This window comes from Myxine glutinosa, chromosome 12, assembly GCF_964187855.1.
Source record: "Myxine glutinosa chromosome 12, kmMyxGlut1.1, whole genome shotgun sequence".
In the NCBI taxonomy this organism is placed as follows: Eukaryota; Metazoa; Chordata; class Myxini; order Myxiniformes; family Myxinidae; genus Myxine; species Myxine glutinosa.
Genome location: NC_136272.1, coordinates 35,315,364 through 35,331,458, shown reverse-complemented (window position 1 = coordinate 35,331,458; position 16,095 = coordinate 35,315,364). Strand labels below are relative to the sequence as shown.

Sequence of the window (16,095 nt, the reverse complement as noted above, 5' to 3'; positions counted from 1 at the left end):
TTCATCTTGTTCACTGAACCAGTACTCGCCTTCACAGAGCCCCGTGATCTAAAATTTGTTTGCTTAATGATGGAACCCAAATTAGCCGCCAATGGTCTGTTATAGACCATTCCGTAACGAAGTACTTTGGAGCAACTTGGCAGTGCATACCATAAAATCCCGACAATCACGGCAGTGTATACCGAGAATTGAGAATGTCGGGGCGTTGTTTCAATGGGAAAAGGGGGTTAGGGCTCACGGGGACTGGTGAATCATGACGGAAATTTTTTAAAGTTTAAGAGTACAAATGTACATAATTACAGTTTCATTAAAAATGCTTACAAAGAAAAAAATCAAGAAAAAAATATATACTGTAGACAATTCTAAACGGTTAGCTAACTCTTTTGATGCGAATGTCATGTTATTTTATCGAAAACGACCCGTTTGTTTTGCTACGATCATGCGTGGTCCCCCAAAGCGTGTCTTGATCCCGGAAATAGTTTCCGTTTTTACTACTCGAAGTTCAAGCTTAAAGAAAGACATTCAATTCTGTATTATCTTACGGAGATAGACGTTGAGTTTAAACGACACGATTTTAAACGTCGTGGCATCATAGTCCCTGTGTTAGAATTTTACTTTATTTTAGATCCAAAATAAAAGTACATTTTTACATACCATGAACCAGCCTCGCTGACCAACGTCAGATTTACACAATATATTACACTTTAATCGTGTGCATGTCTAAAAGAATCATGACACTTAAAATTATACTTGTAATAAATATATATAGTTATATAATCACTCGTGGTTTCTGATTTAAAATATATGATAAAATAATAATGCACAAAACCAAGCAACCCCCCTCACCACATCATGACCCATCTATCTATAATCTTCCTCCCTCCCCCAACCCATGCGGAAGGTTGGAAATCGTCTCTGTGAGGCAGGCTTTTTCCTCAAAAAAAAAAAACTATCAAAAATGTTGGGGGTCTGTGGCTGGGTGGGGATGGTTTATGGCCACAAAACCCGCAAATAGCCGGGGCACAGGGGCCGCAAAAGAAGGAACAATATACATATAAAACCCGCGGATAACTGGGTTCCGCGAATTGTGAATCCACGAAAGTCTGGGTTTTACTGTACTGTATTAGCAAATCGAACTGCAGGCAATAACCATGAACCATTAACCACAAAGAACCATTATTTCAACAAAGATGTAAATTAATAGACTGCAGGAAAGAAATCTCACACAATTTACCTTGGCAATGTCAGAGCCAATATTTCTGGGGTAATCCAAAGAGCCAAACATGGGGAAGACTTCAAAACGTTTCAACAGCAGCATTATAAAGTGGTTCGGATCCATCATCGAAGCACCAACCTGTACAAGAAGCACACATGGGCATTGTCATACATCGTTGCCACCTTCAGGTAGCAGATAATTGTACGTCAGCGCAAGTGGTTCCGTCCGATGAAGTTGAAACTAAGCTCATCAGTCACTAGACATTATGAATAACCTTTCCTGATCCTTTGCACAATGAGGAATACTTTTGGTGCTAATTCTTTCCATCAACGTGCAATCAAAATGGAACAAAGATGGACCAATCAAAATGCTTCTTCTACAATGAAGCTGGGAAACCTGAAGAACTTTGTCGGGGTCATACTTTTAATCTTGGCTTGACGTCAGAGTCAATGAGTCAGTCAGATGCTACTCCAATACACCACCTCATAAGACAGCTTGCCAATTTTATTCCTGAAGGGAATCCACTACATGTTACCAGTGGTCTCCAAACAGAATTTTTTATGGTATAACATAGCCCTGCGGGCTCGGTTGCATGTAATGTTTTTTTTTTACGATGATGAGCTTTGGTCTTCGGGTCAAAGTGCATGTAAATTAATTTGACAACGTTGGTTTGATTGTGTACCGAGATCAAAGTACACGTGATTAACCTTGTTTTACTAACTGGTTACTTTACCTTTTTCTATAAAATGGTATCTCTTAACATAGATTACAGGCAGTCCCCAGTTCCCGAATACAATTTGTTCGTGAAAATGTTTGTAAGCTGGATGTTTATAAATCAGAACAATAAATTCCCTGTTAATACACGTACCAAGAGATTAATTGGTTCCTGAACAAAAATTATACTCTACTTTTTACATAAAACATTATTAAATGTTATTTTTAAAAATAAATTGATGCTATAAATACATACAGTAATACTGTAATACAAATAGGACAACGGGTCCTGAAGCTCACTTGGATAAGGAGCAACAGTCAATGACATTGACTGCTGAAGAATTTAGAATTTCTTATAACAGTCAATGACATTGACTGCTGAAGAATTTAGAATTTCTTATAACAGTCAATGACATTGACTGCTGAATAATTTAGAATTTCTTATAACAGTCAATGACATTGACTGCTGAATAATTTAGAATTTTTTACAACAGTCAATGACATCGACTGCTGAAGAATTTAGAATTTCTTATAACAGTCAATGACATTGACTGCTGAAGAATTTAGAATTTCTTACAACAGTCAATGACATCGACTGCTGAAGAATTTAGAATTTCTTACAACAGTCAATGACATTGACTGCTGAATAATTTAGAATTTCTTACAACAGTCAATGACATCGACTGCTGAAGAATTTAGACTTTCTTACAACAGTCAATGACATTGACTGCTGAATAATTTAGAATTTCTTACAACAGTCAATGACATTGACTGCTGAAGAATTTAGAATTTCTTACAACAGTCAATGACATCGACTGCTGAATAATTTAGAATTTCTTACAACAGTCAATGACATTGACTGCTGAATAATTTAGAATTTCTTACAACAGTCAATGACATCGACTGCTGAAGAATTTAGACTTTCTTACAACAGTCAATGACATTGACTGCTGAAGAATTTAGAATTTCTTACAACAGTCAATGACATCGACTGCTGAAGAATTTAGAATTTCTTACAACAGTCAATGACATCGACTGCTGAAGAATTTAGAATTTCTTACAACCGTCAATGACATTGACTGCTGAATAATTTAGAATTTCTTACAACAGTCAATGACATTGACTGCTGAAGAATTTAGAATTTCTTACAACAGTCAATGACATCGACTGCTGAAGAATTTAGAATTTCTTACAACAGTCAATGACATCGACTGCTGAAGAATTTAGAATTTCTTACAACAGTCAATGACATCGACTGCTGAAGAATTTAGAATTTCTTACAACCGTCAATGACATTGACTGCTGAATAATTTAGAATTTCTTACAACAGTCAATGACATCGACTGCTGAATAATTTAGAATTTCTTACAACAGTCAATGACATTGACTGCTGAAGAATTTAGAATTTCTTACAACAGTCAATGACATCGACTGCTGAAGAATTTAGAATTTCTTACAACAGTCAATGACATCGACTGCTGAAGAATTTAGAATTTCTTACAACCGTCAATGACATTGACTGCTGAATAATTTAGAATTTCTTACAACAGTCAATGACATCGACTGCTGAATAATTTAGAATTTCTTACAACAGTCAATGACATCGACTGCTGAAGAATTTAGAATTTCTTACAACAGTCAATGACATTGACTGCTGAATAATTTAGAATTTCTTACAACAGTCAATGACATCGACTGCTGAAAAATTTAGAATTTCTTACAACAGTCAATGACTGACTGCTGAAGAATTTAGAATTTCTTACAACAGTCAATGACATCGACTGCTGAAGAATTTAGAATTTCTTACAACAGTCAATGACATTGACTGCTGAAATTTCTTAGAAATTTAGAATAGAATTTCACTGCTGAAGCAATGCCCCCTGTAGGTTCGAGCAGGCATTTTGAGCGTTTTGGGCCCGATTTTAACCCGTTTGTTACTGAGCGCATATTTTGATGCAGTCAACACACCTTCATTAGGCATCAGATATGATACATCAGGGAACTTCGTCGGCGGAGGCATAATAAAGCCATGTTTGTGTGAATGAATTGAATGTTCAAAAGACCGAAACATATGGTTATAAAATGTAATGTTCATATGAACGGATGATCGAAAACCACGGACTGCCTGTATAGCATAAACATGATGGTCAGTGAGCCAGAAAAGCATCGATTGATTGATTCTTCTCCTGAGTGTGCCGAGCATTTCCACAATGCTTTTAGAGCTTTTATAGCTTTCAGGCTGACTGACACAGTTGCAGTTGACACTATCGTTAGCAGTGGGCGGTATGTAATGCACATACATATACTACTGTACCCTCGTCCCTCGTCCCTCTATACAAGGGGAAAGGTGACCCTCTGGAGTGTGGCTCGTACCGAGCGATAAAGTTATTGGAGCATGGAATGAAGGTATTGGAAAGGGTGTTGGAGAGGAGGATAAGGAAGAATGTGAAGATCGACGAAATGCAGTTTGGATTTATGCCAGGAAGAGGAACGACAGATGCGCTTTTCATTGTGAGGCAGTTGCAGGAGAAGTACATGGATAAGAGGAAGAAGTTGTTTTTTGGGTTTGTTGATCTGGAGAAAGCATTCGATAGGGTTCCACGCAAAGTATTGACATGGGCATTGAGGAAGTTAGGAGTGGAGGAATGGTTGATCAGAGTAGTGATGGCAATGTACAAAAGAGCACGCACAGCTGTAAGGACGAAGGACGGGAACAGTGGTGAGTTTGAGGTGAAGGTGGGAGTGCATCAGGGGTCGGTACTAAGTCCACTACTATTTGTAGCTGTGATGGAGGTGCTGGCTCGGACCGTAAAGGAGGGTTTACCGTGGGAGTTGTTGTATGCAGATGATCTGGTGTTGATTGCGGAAAGTATGGATGGACTGAAGGAAAAGATGAACAAGTGGAAGGAATGTATGCAGACAAAAGGTCTGAAGGTGAATATCGGAAAGACAAAGGTGATGGCAAGTGGTAAAGCATGTGGTGAGGTGGAAAGAACTGGGAAGTGGCCGTGTGCTGTGTGCAGGAAGGGTGTCGGAGTGAACTCCATTCAATGTACAATGTGTGCTGAGTGGGTTCATCAAAAATGTAGTGGTCTGAGAGGGTCATTAACCAGTGTGGCAGCTACATTCAAATGTAAGGTGTGCACAGAGGGAGCTGCAGATGGAGGAAATGTTGAGTTGGATCTTGGAGACGGCGTGAAGCTGGAAGGTGTGAAAACATTTTGCTACCTCGGAGACATGCTGAATGGAGAAGGTGGATCAGACTCGGCAACGGTTGCTCGAGTGAGATGTGCATGGAAGAAGTTTCGGGAACTGAGTGGCGTGCTGATGAGGAGGAGAGTGTCGCTGAAGCTGAAGGGAAAGGTGTATGCTGCATGTGTGAGAAGTGTTATGATTTATGGGAGCGAGACATGGGTAATGAACGTAGAGCAGCAACGAAGGCTGGAAAGGGTGGAAATGCGAATGGTTCGATGGATGTGCGGAGTATCGTTGAGAGAGAGGAAGACAAATGATGAATTGCAAAAGATGATGGGAATATTGCCTGTGATTGATGCTGTGAAGAGGAACAGGTTGAGATGGTTTGGTCATGTATTGAGGAAGGATGAAAGTGACTGGTTGAGAAGAGTGATGGAAGTTAATGTAGAAGGAAGTAGAGGACGGGGAAGACCGAGAAAGACTTGGCTAAAGATGGTGGAAGAAGAAATGCGGGCAAGGGGGTTAAACAAGGAGAGATGCAGAAAATAGGGCAAAATGGAGAAGATTGTCATGGGGACCGCAAGGCTAACCCCCGCTCTAGCAGGGAACATGGCCTTAAAATGCATGTTGTTGTTGTTGTATACATATACTACTGTACACACCCAGCAATAACCCTATGTCCTTCTATTCCTGAAAGAGCTAACGATGTCAAGGATACAGAGTTTTTGCAAAACTTCCCCTTTATTCTTTGTGACACAGATAAAGGAGCTTGCGCAAGGAGAGTGAAAGTACCATATATCCCTTACATGTGCATTTAAAGCATTACAATCAATTCATGAATTTACCAAACGTGCCAAAGTCTTTTGAAAGGAAAATTCTTATTGTCAAAATAGCACATGCAAAAGAAGCAAAAATATATTGCTCCCACATCAACTATGTAGAAAAAGATTAATTTCAAGTTTGGATGACAATCAATTGTATAAAGACAATCAACCTCATCACAAGTTAAAATCCTTGGTACTTACCACCGCCAGGAATGCATTAACACACCTGGAGCATCATGATATCTTTGTCGAACATCTCTCGACGGCAACGCACATTCTGGTAATAGTAAACCTGTTTAAAAAGAAGGAGATATATGGGAGGAAAAAAAACAAATAAAGCTTTTTAATAGGTGATGTAGATAGGCAGGAATGATCATGGAAACAAAAGTGTTGTCGTGATTGCAGGATGAGTATGAGCTCGTACGAGCACACTGAACGAATCCGAATGCAACTGGAAAAAAGAAACAGTAGAGACAGGGAGGAAATACCAACAGCAGAGCCAAAGGCCAAGGCAGAGGGAGGCAGACAAACAATGAGTGTGGGGAAGAATGGGGTGAGGGGGAAGGGGCAGGAGAAGATCCATGGGGTGGACAATATAGTTAGGTCCAAAACTTCAATTCCGTGACCATTTTCTGGCTAGTAAGGTTTGACGATTGATTTGACTTCTATTGACATTTTATAACAAAAATAGCCTCTATGTCCCTCCCAAAAATCCCGGCATTTTTCGCCAGAGGCCCGAATCCAAGATGACCGCCGGCACTATCTTGAAAAATTACGTTTTGAACCAGAACACCTAGAATCACGTACAAAGACACTTTTTTTGGTAATTTGACCACGAGGATTCCGAATCTGACATTAGTTTGACGTTATGACATTATTTTGACCCAGAAATCCAAGATGGCCACCATCCAGTGGAGCGAAAATGCAACTTTTGTACTTAAACATGTTAAAGAAACTACCTCCATAAGGATATCTTGCAGTAAAGTAATTGATGATTGCATGACAAGTAAACTCATTACACTTCAAAATAAGCTATTTTTAATAGCTGTGACTTGAACAGTTTTCAAATGAAGTAATTAATCAATATGACCTTTAATTATATGATTAGTCCGAATCAGAGCATTCTGCTTCACTAGAATCTGAATCATCAGATTCCGATGAATCTCCCCGCCTTTGTACATCATCATCTCGCTCCTCATTCCCCTCCTGGCTCTCATCTTCCTCACTCTCTTCAGCTGGCCCTGGTGCAGGTAGATGTGTCGGGAGAGCAGGTTGCGTGTGGCGGACAGGGCGACAGCGACCACCCACTAGCTCCCAGCCATGTCCGAGTGGCGAGGCGTGGTGTTTCTTGGAGGGATGACGCACAAGATATGCCAAGTAGTTTGCTCGGAGGCAGTGTTGGCATAGGCTGTCTGCATCTGGAGGGAGACGGATAAATGATTTGTTTTTCAGTGTCTTCCACTTTGCTGCACGGGCTTCAGCCATGGTGCTACTCTTTTCGTCGCCATAGATGACATGTCGTGTGAACTGGAAGAGCTCCTCTAGCACCTCCTCCTCAAGGTCAAGGCTATCTCCACACAGCGAGAGCTGCCGTCGAGCCACAGGGCTCTTCGCCACCCGGTCATACACCAACTTCTTACCCTTGCCATAGAAGCCTGAGTTGGCATCACAGCCTGTCATACAGTGCAGCTGCACAATACAGTCTGCCATCTCGTCATTAACCAGGCCATGACATAAGATAGTCTCCTTCTTCCTCTTGATACAGAGCTTTCCGGGCAGCTGCTGCGAGATGACTGCTGCCGCGACATAGGCATCGGTATCAGCGGTATCAATGACAACAGGGCCACTGTAGCCTGATTCACGCAGAACTGCGTAAGCAGAAAAGAGGACAGTATCAGCCTCAGACTGGTCAAAGCTGTAGTTCTCCATTGGTTGCTGGGTTGACAATTTGGTGCAGTGGGAGCCAACAGAGTAGACAATCTCTGCATCAACACTCTCTGCAAGGTCTGTCAGGTAGGTGCATATCAGCTTTTGCATCCGCCCCTTGTTGCTGATGCTACATAGAAGTGTTTTGAATGCTTGGGCAGAAGGGAAGGGGTCATTCAATTTCATGTAGGTGTTGGGTATATGTGCCTTACCCTGTACCCGCAGGTCTCGCTCGTCATCTTTAGTAGAGTATGGTGTGTCATATGGGTCATTCACACAGAAGATACGTTCAGCATCACCATGGCGGGCATGGATGATGGAAGACACCTTGTGGACATAGTCTGACCACTTGTATGGGGTGCCATGTTGCGTCTGTCGATCCTCTGCTGATGGAGTTGCCATCCTCCAAATCATGCCCATGTCGATGAGAGCGGTGTAGGGTTCCTGCAGATCTACAGATTGCAGAGAGAGTTTCTGGATGAGCTTACTCTTCTGTGTCTTCCTGTATGTTCCGTTGGAGTTGAATAAAGCCACACACTCCTCAACAACACGATGTTCCAGCAACTCAGTGAGGTCCACAAGATGACTGACCTCAACCAGGTTGATCACTGCCTTGAGAGCATTCTGCTCCATTTCAGCAGCTCTCGTTTTGAGTTCCTCCCTGGGCTTCTCCATGTCTGGCATCTTGGCAAATGTCAAGCGTTTACTCAGAGGGACAGGTGCATGAAGGGAGGTATTCTTACTGAATACCCGCTCCTGCAAGAAGCTGGTCAACTTTTCCTCCCCTGCAGCATGGGCAGAATTGAAGTCCACAACGAGCTCATTAGAGGCAGGCATGGCTGACTGTAGGGTGCGGAGTGTGGGTGAGGATGGGTCGAATGGAAAGGAGTCAAACTCGTGTATGCAGGCTACCAGGTCCTGCACGCACTGCTCATCTTCTCGCATTCGTTTTGGGCCACATTCAATGTGCTTCCTCTTGGCTTTTTTTCGGTTGGCCAGGGCATTATGAGCCGCCCTGATCTGGGCTACATTGTTCACATTTCTGGAGTGCACCAGCAGCTGCTTCTCATTCTTGAGGATGGAGAGCCAGCCAGACTTCATTTTGCTGCCCTTGTTCATGGTGCATTCGATCCACATGTCCCAGGCCATGTTGGAGTAGGGGTTGCCTGTGATGGACTGAGCGAAGTCAGTATCTTTGATAAAGGATGACTTGATGCTGGATGTTGAGAAGCCATACCGAGATATGATAGAGCTGTAGTCTTTGAGGAGGCTCTGTAGTGACCTTAGCTCACGTTCCTCAAAGATAACTGTTCTGATGTGGTCAAAGAAGATAGTCTGAGCCTCACGGAGATTGACATTGTGCATGCGTGGGAGTTTGTCATCTTCACTCATTTTCTGGTAACTACGCACATATTTCAACCAGCATTTGTTGTGATATCTGATCTCAATCGCATATGGGTCATCAGCTGCATAATCGATCACACAGTTGATTCTGTCTCGCATGCTCTGATCTTCGAGGACCACCGTGTGACTCTTGAACGTTGCCCATGCATAATTATCATACGAAATCAGGGACAGCTTTGATTCTGGGTGCTTTGCCGACTCCGGTTTACAGCACCAGACACATTTTGTTTTTTCATGTATCAGCCCTTCTACACTTGATCGCAGCCGCTTGGCAGGTGGAGAAGTAGCCGGGGGGAAATCCTCAGACATGGACGAAGACTGAGATTGGCATTCCTTGACTTCTCGTTTTTTCTGTCTTGTCTTGGCCTGCTCCAGTTTATTAGCATTCCATAAGGTCAGCCTACATGATTTATGGACACATTGTCTGCCGGGACCATTATCCCAATTGACTGTTGCATAAACGTCTCCGAACTTGTCAAGACCGCTCCATAACAGGGCTTTTTTCTTGAAATTTTCCCAACTCTCAACGGAGGTAACGAGTGGCTTCATTGACCATTATCCCAATTGACTGTTGCATAAACGTCTCCGAACTTGTCAAGACCGCTCCATAACAGGGCTTTTTTCTTGAAATTTTCCCAACTCTCAACGGAGGTAACAAGTGGCTTCATTGCAAAGCCCGCCACATTGGAGGACACACGGAACGGTGGACATTCTCTTGACAGCTATCTTCTGAATACTGCGCTTTTCAGTGCCGTCTCATTCGCTCGTATACTCCCTGGAAAGACAGAAATAAGTATATGACATTACACACACAGACAAATAAAAAACAAGAAAATAGCAATTCACTAATCAGGACCTCAATTCCGTGGCCAGTATAGATTTAGCCAAAATAATGTGTTAATTCATGATCATATGTTCTCCCATTTAAAAGTTGCATTTTCGCTCTACTGGATGGTGGCCATCTTGGATTTCTGGGTCAAAATAATGTCATAACGTCAAACTAATGTCAGATTCGGAATCCTCGTGGTCAAATTACCCAAAAAAGTGTCTTTGTACGTGATTCTAGGTGTTCTGGTTCAAAACTAAATTTTTCAAGATAGTGCCAGCGGTCATCTTGGATTCGAGCCTCTGGCGAAAAATGCCGGGATTTTTGGGAGGGACATAGAGGCTATTTTTGTTATAAAATGTCAATAGAAGTCAAATCAATCGTCAAACCTTACTAGCCAGAAAATGGTCACGGAATTGAAGTTTTGGACCTAACTAATATGGATACAAAAGGGAACTCTCAAGAGAGAAAACTGGAAATTTGGATGGAGGAGGGATTGGGAATCTCGATCTCAATTGCTGGCGTTAAATATTCAATAAAAACTCCATCTTTCAATCTCCGGAGATCCCAGTCAAAGTGAAATTCCATTTGAATCGAAAATTGAAAATAAAACAATAAATGCAAAGTGGGTAAAATGTGGAAACCGATCGATGGGACGAAGTAATTTAAACTAAATTATTCTTTATTACGATGTCCATGTATGTCAACCTACATAAGCGGAGGGTACACATTCAGCTGGGCATTTTCTCAGGAGGAATTTCCTCCTCCCCATGGAGGCCAACTGATAGGGATTGTTTTTTACTGACTACAGTTTCTGCCTTCTACCGACTCCACTCCGGCCTATAGCTCCCCCAGCTCTGTCTGTGCTCTTCCCCAATTATTCCTTCAGGACACACAAGATCTGACAGCAACCCTCTTCTGATGAAACTGCCTCAAGACTCTCTGCTCACCTTCACTCTTTCATTCCTCTTTTTTCCTGCCTCTGGAACAAACTCCCAAACTCTCTTCAATCCCACTCCTCCCTCAGGTCTTTAAAACAGCTGTTCACCACCATCTCTTATCTTCCCCAATCCAAAACCTTGATCTTTTCTACCCCCGTTAATACACCCCAGATCCAACTTTTTCAATCTGACTTCATTCCTTAAATTCCTAGTAGTGTTCATTTGCTTTATACTGTGTACCCCTTCCTCACCCCTCCCCACTGGCCCTCTCCCTTCCACAGATCTACTGACGTCCCTGTTCTCTACTGTTGTTGTGCTTCCATGCTTCCCTCTCTCTCTCTCTCCCCCTCTTATCTACCACTCCCTTTATTGTGTGTTTTATGTGTACGTGCATGTTTTTGTGTTTAATGTGTTAGCTCTTACACGAGCCTCGACTTTGCATCCAAAAAAATAAAATAATGGTCCATGCTCTATCCTTTTAAGTGCTGAGCGTCAAACAAGAAAGCTACACGTACCATTTTTTAAGTGTTTGGTATGACTCGGCTGGAGTTTGAACCGCCGATCTCCCATATTCAGAGCGGACACTTTAAACATAACACCACTGCGTCTGACATGCGAGACGTGGATCTATTATTTCACTTCAGTCAAAGCAAATGAAATAGCATGGAATACAGATATTCTTGGTCTCCACCGTTAATATACATATACATATACACATACACACACATACATATATACACATACATATATACATAAACATATATACATAAACATATATATATAAATATATATATATATATACACACACACACACATACATACGAGGGGCAGTCAATAAGCAACCTTAAAATATTTTTCACAACTTGTTTATTGCATGTACGTGTGTAACAACTGTGTTATGTTTCAACATAATCTCCATTGCGTTCAATGCATTTTTTCCAGTGCTTTACTAAGGCCTGGATTCCTTTAGAAAAAAATATATTTTGGCTGCTTGTGTAGCCATTCGAGCACCGCCTCTTGGACCTCTTCGTCGGATCGGAAAGTGGTTTCACCAAGCACCTCTTTCAGTGGCCCAAAGATGTGGTAATCAGAAGGGGCGAGGTCTGGCGAATAGGCTAGATGAGGAAGACACTCAAAATGCAGGTCCTCGATTGTTGCAGCTGCAGCACGGGCCGTATGGGGCCGAGCATTGTCATGCTGCAGCAAAACACTACCGGTAGTGAGTAGTCCACGACGTTTTGATCTGATTGCCGATTTCAGATGATTTTTAAGGAGGTTTCAGTTTGATGCACTGGTGACTGTGGTCGATCTGGGCATGTAATGCTCCACAAGTGGGCCTCGGCTATCCCAGAGGAGCGTCAGCCTCACTTTTCCAGCAGACGGCTGTGTGCGGAATTTTTTGGGCTTCGTTGAAGTTGAATGGCGCCACTCATTGCTTGCCCTCTTTGTTTCTGGCTGAATGTAGTGGACTCAGCTTTCATCCCCAATCACTGCGCGCTGTAAGAAAGTGTCGCCTTCTGTTTCGTAATGTCACAGAAGTTCTTCACATGCGTCCACTCACCGTTCTTTCAGTTCGGGTGTGAGTTGTCTAGGCACCCACCTTGCAGACACTTTGGGGAATCCCAGCACGTTGTGAATGATATGGTGTGCGGAACCATAGCTAATGTTCAATTTGGAGACCACTTCATCCAGCGTCATGCGACGGTTTTCCTTAGCATGCACTCAACTCCTGCAACCATTACTGGTGTGTCGGCTGTGTGAGTCTGGCCCGAGCGAGCAGCGTCTGCCACACTGGACACACCACTTTTAAACTTCCTGTCCCAGTCGTACACCTGCTGCAGCGATAAACATGCGTCACCATATTGCATCTTCATTCTGCGATGGATTTCACTGGGATTCACACCCTCACTTCCCAAGAAACGGATGACAGAATGTTGCTCCTCCCTGGTGCATGCTTCTAAGGGAGCCGCCATCTTGGAACTGCTCTACTAAGGTCATACGCTCAATGTTGCCAGATCTAAAACATGCAAAACATGACTCTTACCCGTAGATATAACATATGTCCATCTACAACTACACACATTACATTCTCGAAATTTATATCGCCATTTTAAGGTTACTTATTGACTGGCCCTCGAACAATGATGAGAGAAACGATAAACAAATGATTCATTGCAGGATGATAATGCAGGATAATACTCATCCTCACATAAAAAATGTAAGTAAGACTACCAAAGTGAGATGTGGAAGTTGTAAATCATGCCCCGAACAGACCATGATTTTTAAGTTGTGATTTAAGTTTATTCGGACCACTCAAAGAAAATGTGTGTGGCATTACTTTTACATAAATGTGGAGGAAGTCAAAATCAAACATTAAAAATGGCTGTGCACCCATACTAAGATTTCTACACAGATGGTACGAAGACACGACCACAAGATCAATGGAACAAGTGTGTACGTGAAACATCCCAAATAAATACATGGAGCTTGATCAACATCCCTGTACTTAGTTCAGAATAAAAAGTCTATGTCCTTGATGTTCTTTTATTTCACGAGCAGCAATATGCTGGCACACTTTGGCGAACATTGTGAACAAGACACAATAATGGACAAAATGGGGAAAGCTCTTTCATCTTCACAAGTTCTTTCATTATCACTGTACCTGGTTCACAAGTGAAAACCCATTTCGTCTCCACATCCCGGCTCGCTCCTGTGCCACTAGTGCAAGACAGCGAAGCGGCTGTTCGATGAGAGATGGAGGACTCATATCACCCTAGGATGAAGGGAAGGGAAAAATAGAGGCAGCCAACGGCAGTACAAAATGCCATCAGGTGTATATCAAACAGCAGCATCGTGCAGCAAAATGTTCAAGCCAATGCATCAGGAAGCGGAGATGCAGTATACACTTATAACGTACCTATTAGTGAATGAGTTATATAATGGGGCTGTTAAAGACCATGTAAAATGGGACCCTTTTGCTCTGGGGCCCAGAATACTGTCGGCCCACTTTTGAAATTTGAAAAAAATAAAATTTAACTGACGCTTTGATGCACTCGTGTAGGCTATGCCTGCAACGTATGACGTCTGGACGTACTTGACCAGGAAGTAACCTCAGCAGCGTACGAGCGATCACGTTTTCCTTTATACAAGTGGCAGTTTCTAAAGCAATTGGTTAATTTATATGATCCGGGTGTGCTTTCATTCACAAGATTCGAAGATATAGCCAGCAAAGTCGGTCTTCTTATCAATGCCTCAAAAACAAATTGCATGCACAGACATCGTCGCCCGAATGAATAACGAACTCTCAGGGCAGCAAATGGTGAAGTGCTCGAGATAGTTCAAGACTTCAAATAACTTGGCTCATATACTAACACTGCCTATGACGTCAGCTGCCGCATTGGACAGGTGTGGGCAGAAGCAAACAAGCTTGAGAAAGTTTGGCACGCCCCGCTGCAACGAAGCACCAAAATCCGGCTTTGTAAAGCAATAGTTGAATCAATCTTACTGTATATGGGTGTGAGTCGTGGACACTGACTAGTAGCATGACATGTAAAATGGATGGAAACTACACCAAGCTCCTCCGTAAAACACTCAACATCCTTTGAAAAGACCACGTCACAAACATTGAACTATATAGTAATTTGCCGAAAAAATTCTGATGTTGTGAAGAAGAGGAGTTTGAGATTGGTGAGTCATGGTCTCCAGCACAAAGAAGAAGCAGCAAATAGCGTCGTACTTTGAAAGCCATCAGAAAAGAGAGTTGGTCGGCCAAACCTGACGTTGATTAATATTGTCTGCAGCGACACTGGGCTGCATAGGGACGAACAGAAATCCGCCGCAGCTGACAAAGCTGTTTGGGCAAATCTGACTAAGTAACTTTGCTCTTTGTCGCTCTGGTTTCTTTTTGGTGGTTTGTTTGTGATTGTCTGATCAACATTTTGTATACACAAGTAGCAGTAGGGTGTGCTTTAGAAAAGTTATGTTGTTTCTCTTTGTGAATTTCTAAGCAAAATAAATTTGATAACACGATTTCTGAGCCGATTGCCGTATTAACATGCTTTCAAAATTACCAAGCCAAATTTTTTCTACCTGTCACACAACGATTGGCAACTGTCAATAAAGAATAATGTTTACACACATATCATTAGAATGTCTACAATTCAACATTCTTTTTCTAATTTGTTTATTGAAATTTGCCCTCAACAAGGGTGAAAGCTACGAAAGGTTTTTGGGTTGCATACAGTACAGTAATCCTGGCGTTGGCTTAGCGGTTAGGGTGCTGGCTTGGGATCCTAGGATCCTGGGTTGGAATCCCGGTCGATCGCTGAATTAATGCCAGGAGGGTTGACTCCGCCTGTCATCCTTCCGAGGTCGGCAAATTGAGTACCAGTTCACTGGTAATTCCCTGTGTGTGCAAAAGGCGACTAACAGGGATGGCGGCAGGAAGGGCATCCGGCCGTAAAACATTGCTTCAAAAAGGGGACCATGGTGCCCAAAAAAGGCCAGCCCCTGCTCTGCGGGGAAAAATTGCCTCGAACGGTGGTTCTTTTTTGTTTTCTTATACAGTACAGTAATCGGTAATCAGAACTCACCCTGACCACAATCGGCCAATGCTGATTCTCAAAAAATTAGCTATGTCACCCCACAACTAATGAATTTTTTTAAATATATACTAGCAACAGTACCCGCCCTATGGGCGGGGCTTCAATTGGGAAGCCCAAATGAAAAGAAAAATATCAGAAATTGAAGGCTTTTTTTATTTTAAACGATTCATATAAACATCCGTTGAATCATATCACACGTAAATCATCAAAATCTAAACAGTACATGGCGCCCATTTTGAAAAAAGATTGAATTCTGCAAAACGGAAGCGGCCGCTACACATCTTTCTCAGTTGCACGTTTATGTGTGAAGAGTGCGCGCCGAATCTGTAACACGGAAGCGGCCGCTACACCTGTTTCTCAGTCGCTTTGCACACGCTGCCGTGTTACTTCGGAGCTGCACGTTTATATAGGAAGAGTTTGTCAGGAGTCGATCTACTCTCTCCTG

The 16,095-nt window shown here is 42.4% G+C and overlaps 1 protein-coding gene across 1 annotated transcript in view; it reads right to left on the bottom strand.

The window, feature by feature from the left end:
- The window catches only part of UBR2 (ubiquitin protein ligase E3 component n-recognin 2), a 327,955-nt gene that overhangs the window by 91,591 nt on the left and 220,269 nt on the right, over positions 1-16,095 (bottom strand). Inside the window, exons 17-19 of the mRNA XM_078766741.1 lie at positions 13,709-13,819; positions 6,176-6,241; positions 1,235-1,354 (exon numbers count right to left, since the gene is read on the bottom strand). Of these exons, the coding sequence (XP_078622867.1) occupies positions 1,235-1,354; positions 6,176-6,241; positions 13,709-13,819 (297 nt within the window). The remainder of the gene's footprint in view (positions 1-1,234; positions 1,355-6,175; positions 6,242-13,708; positions 13,820-16,095) is intronic.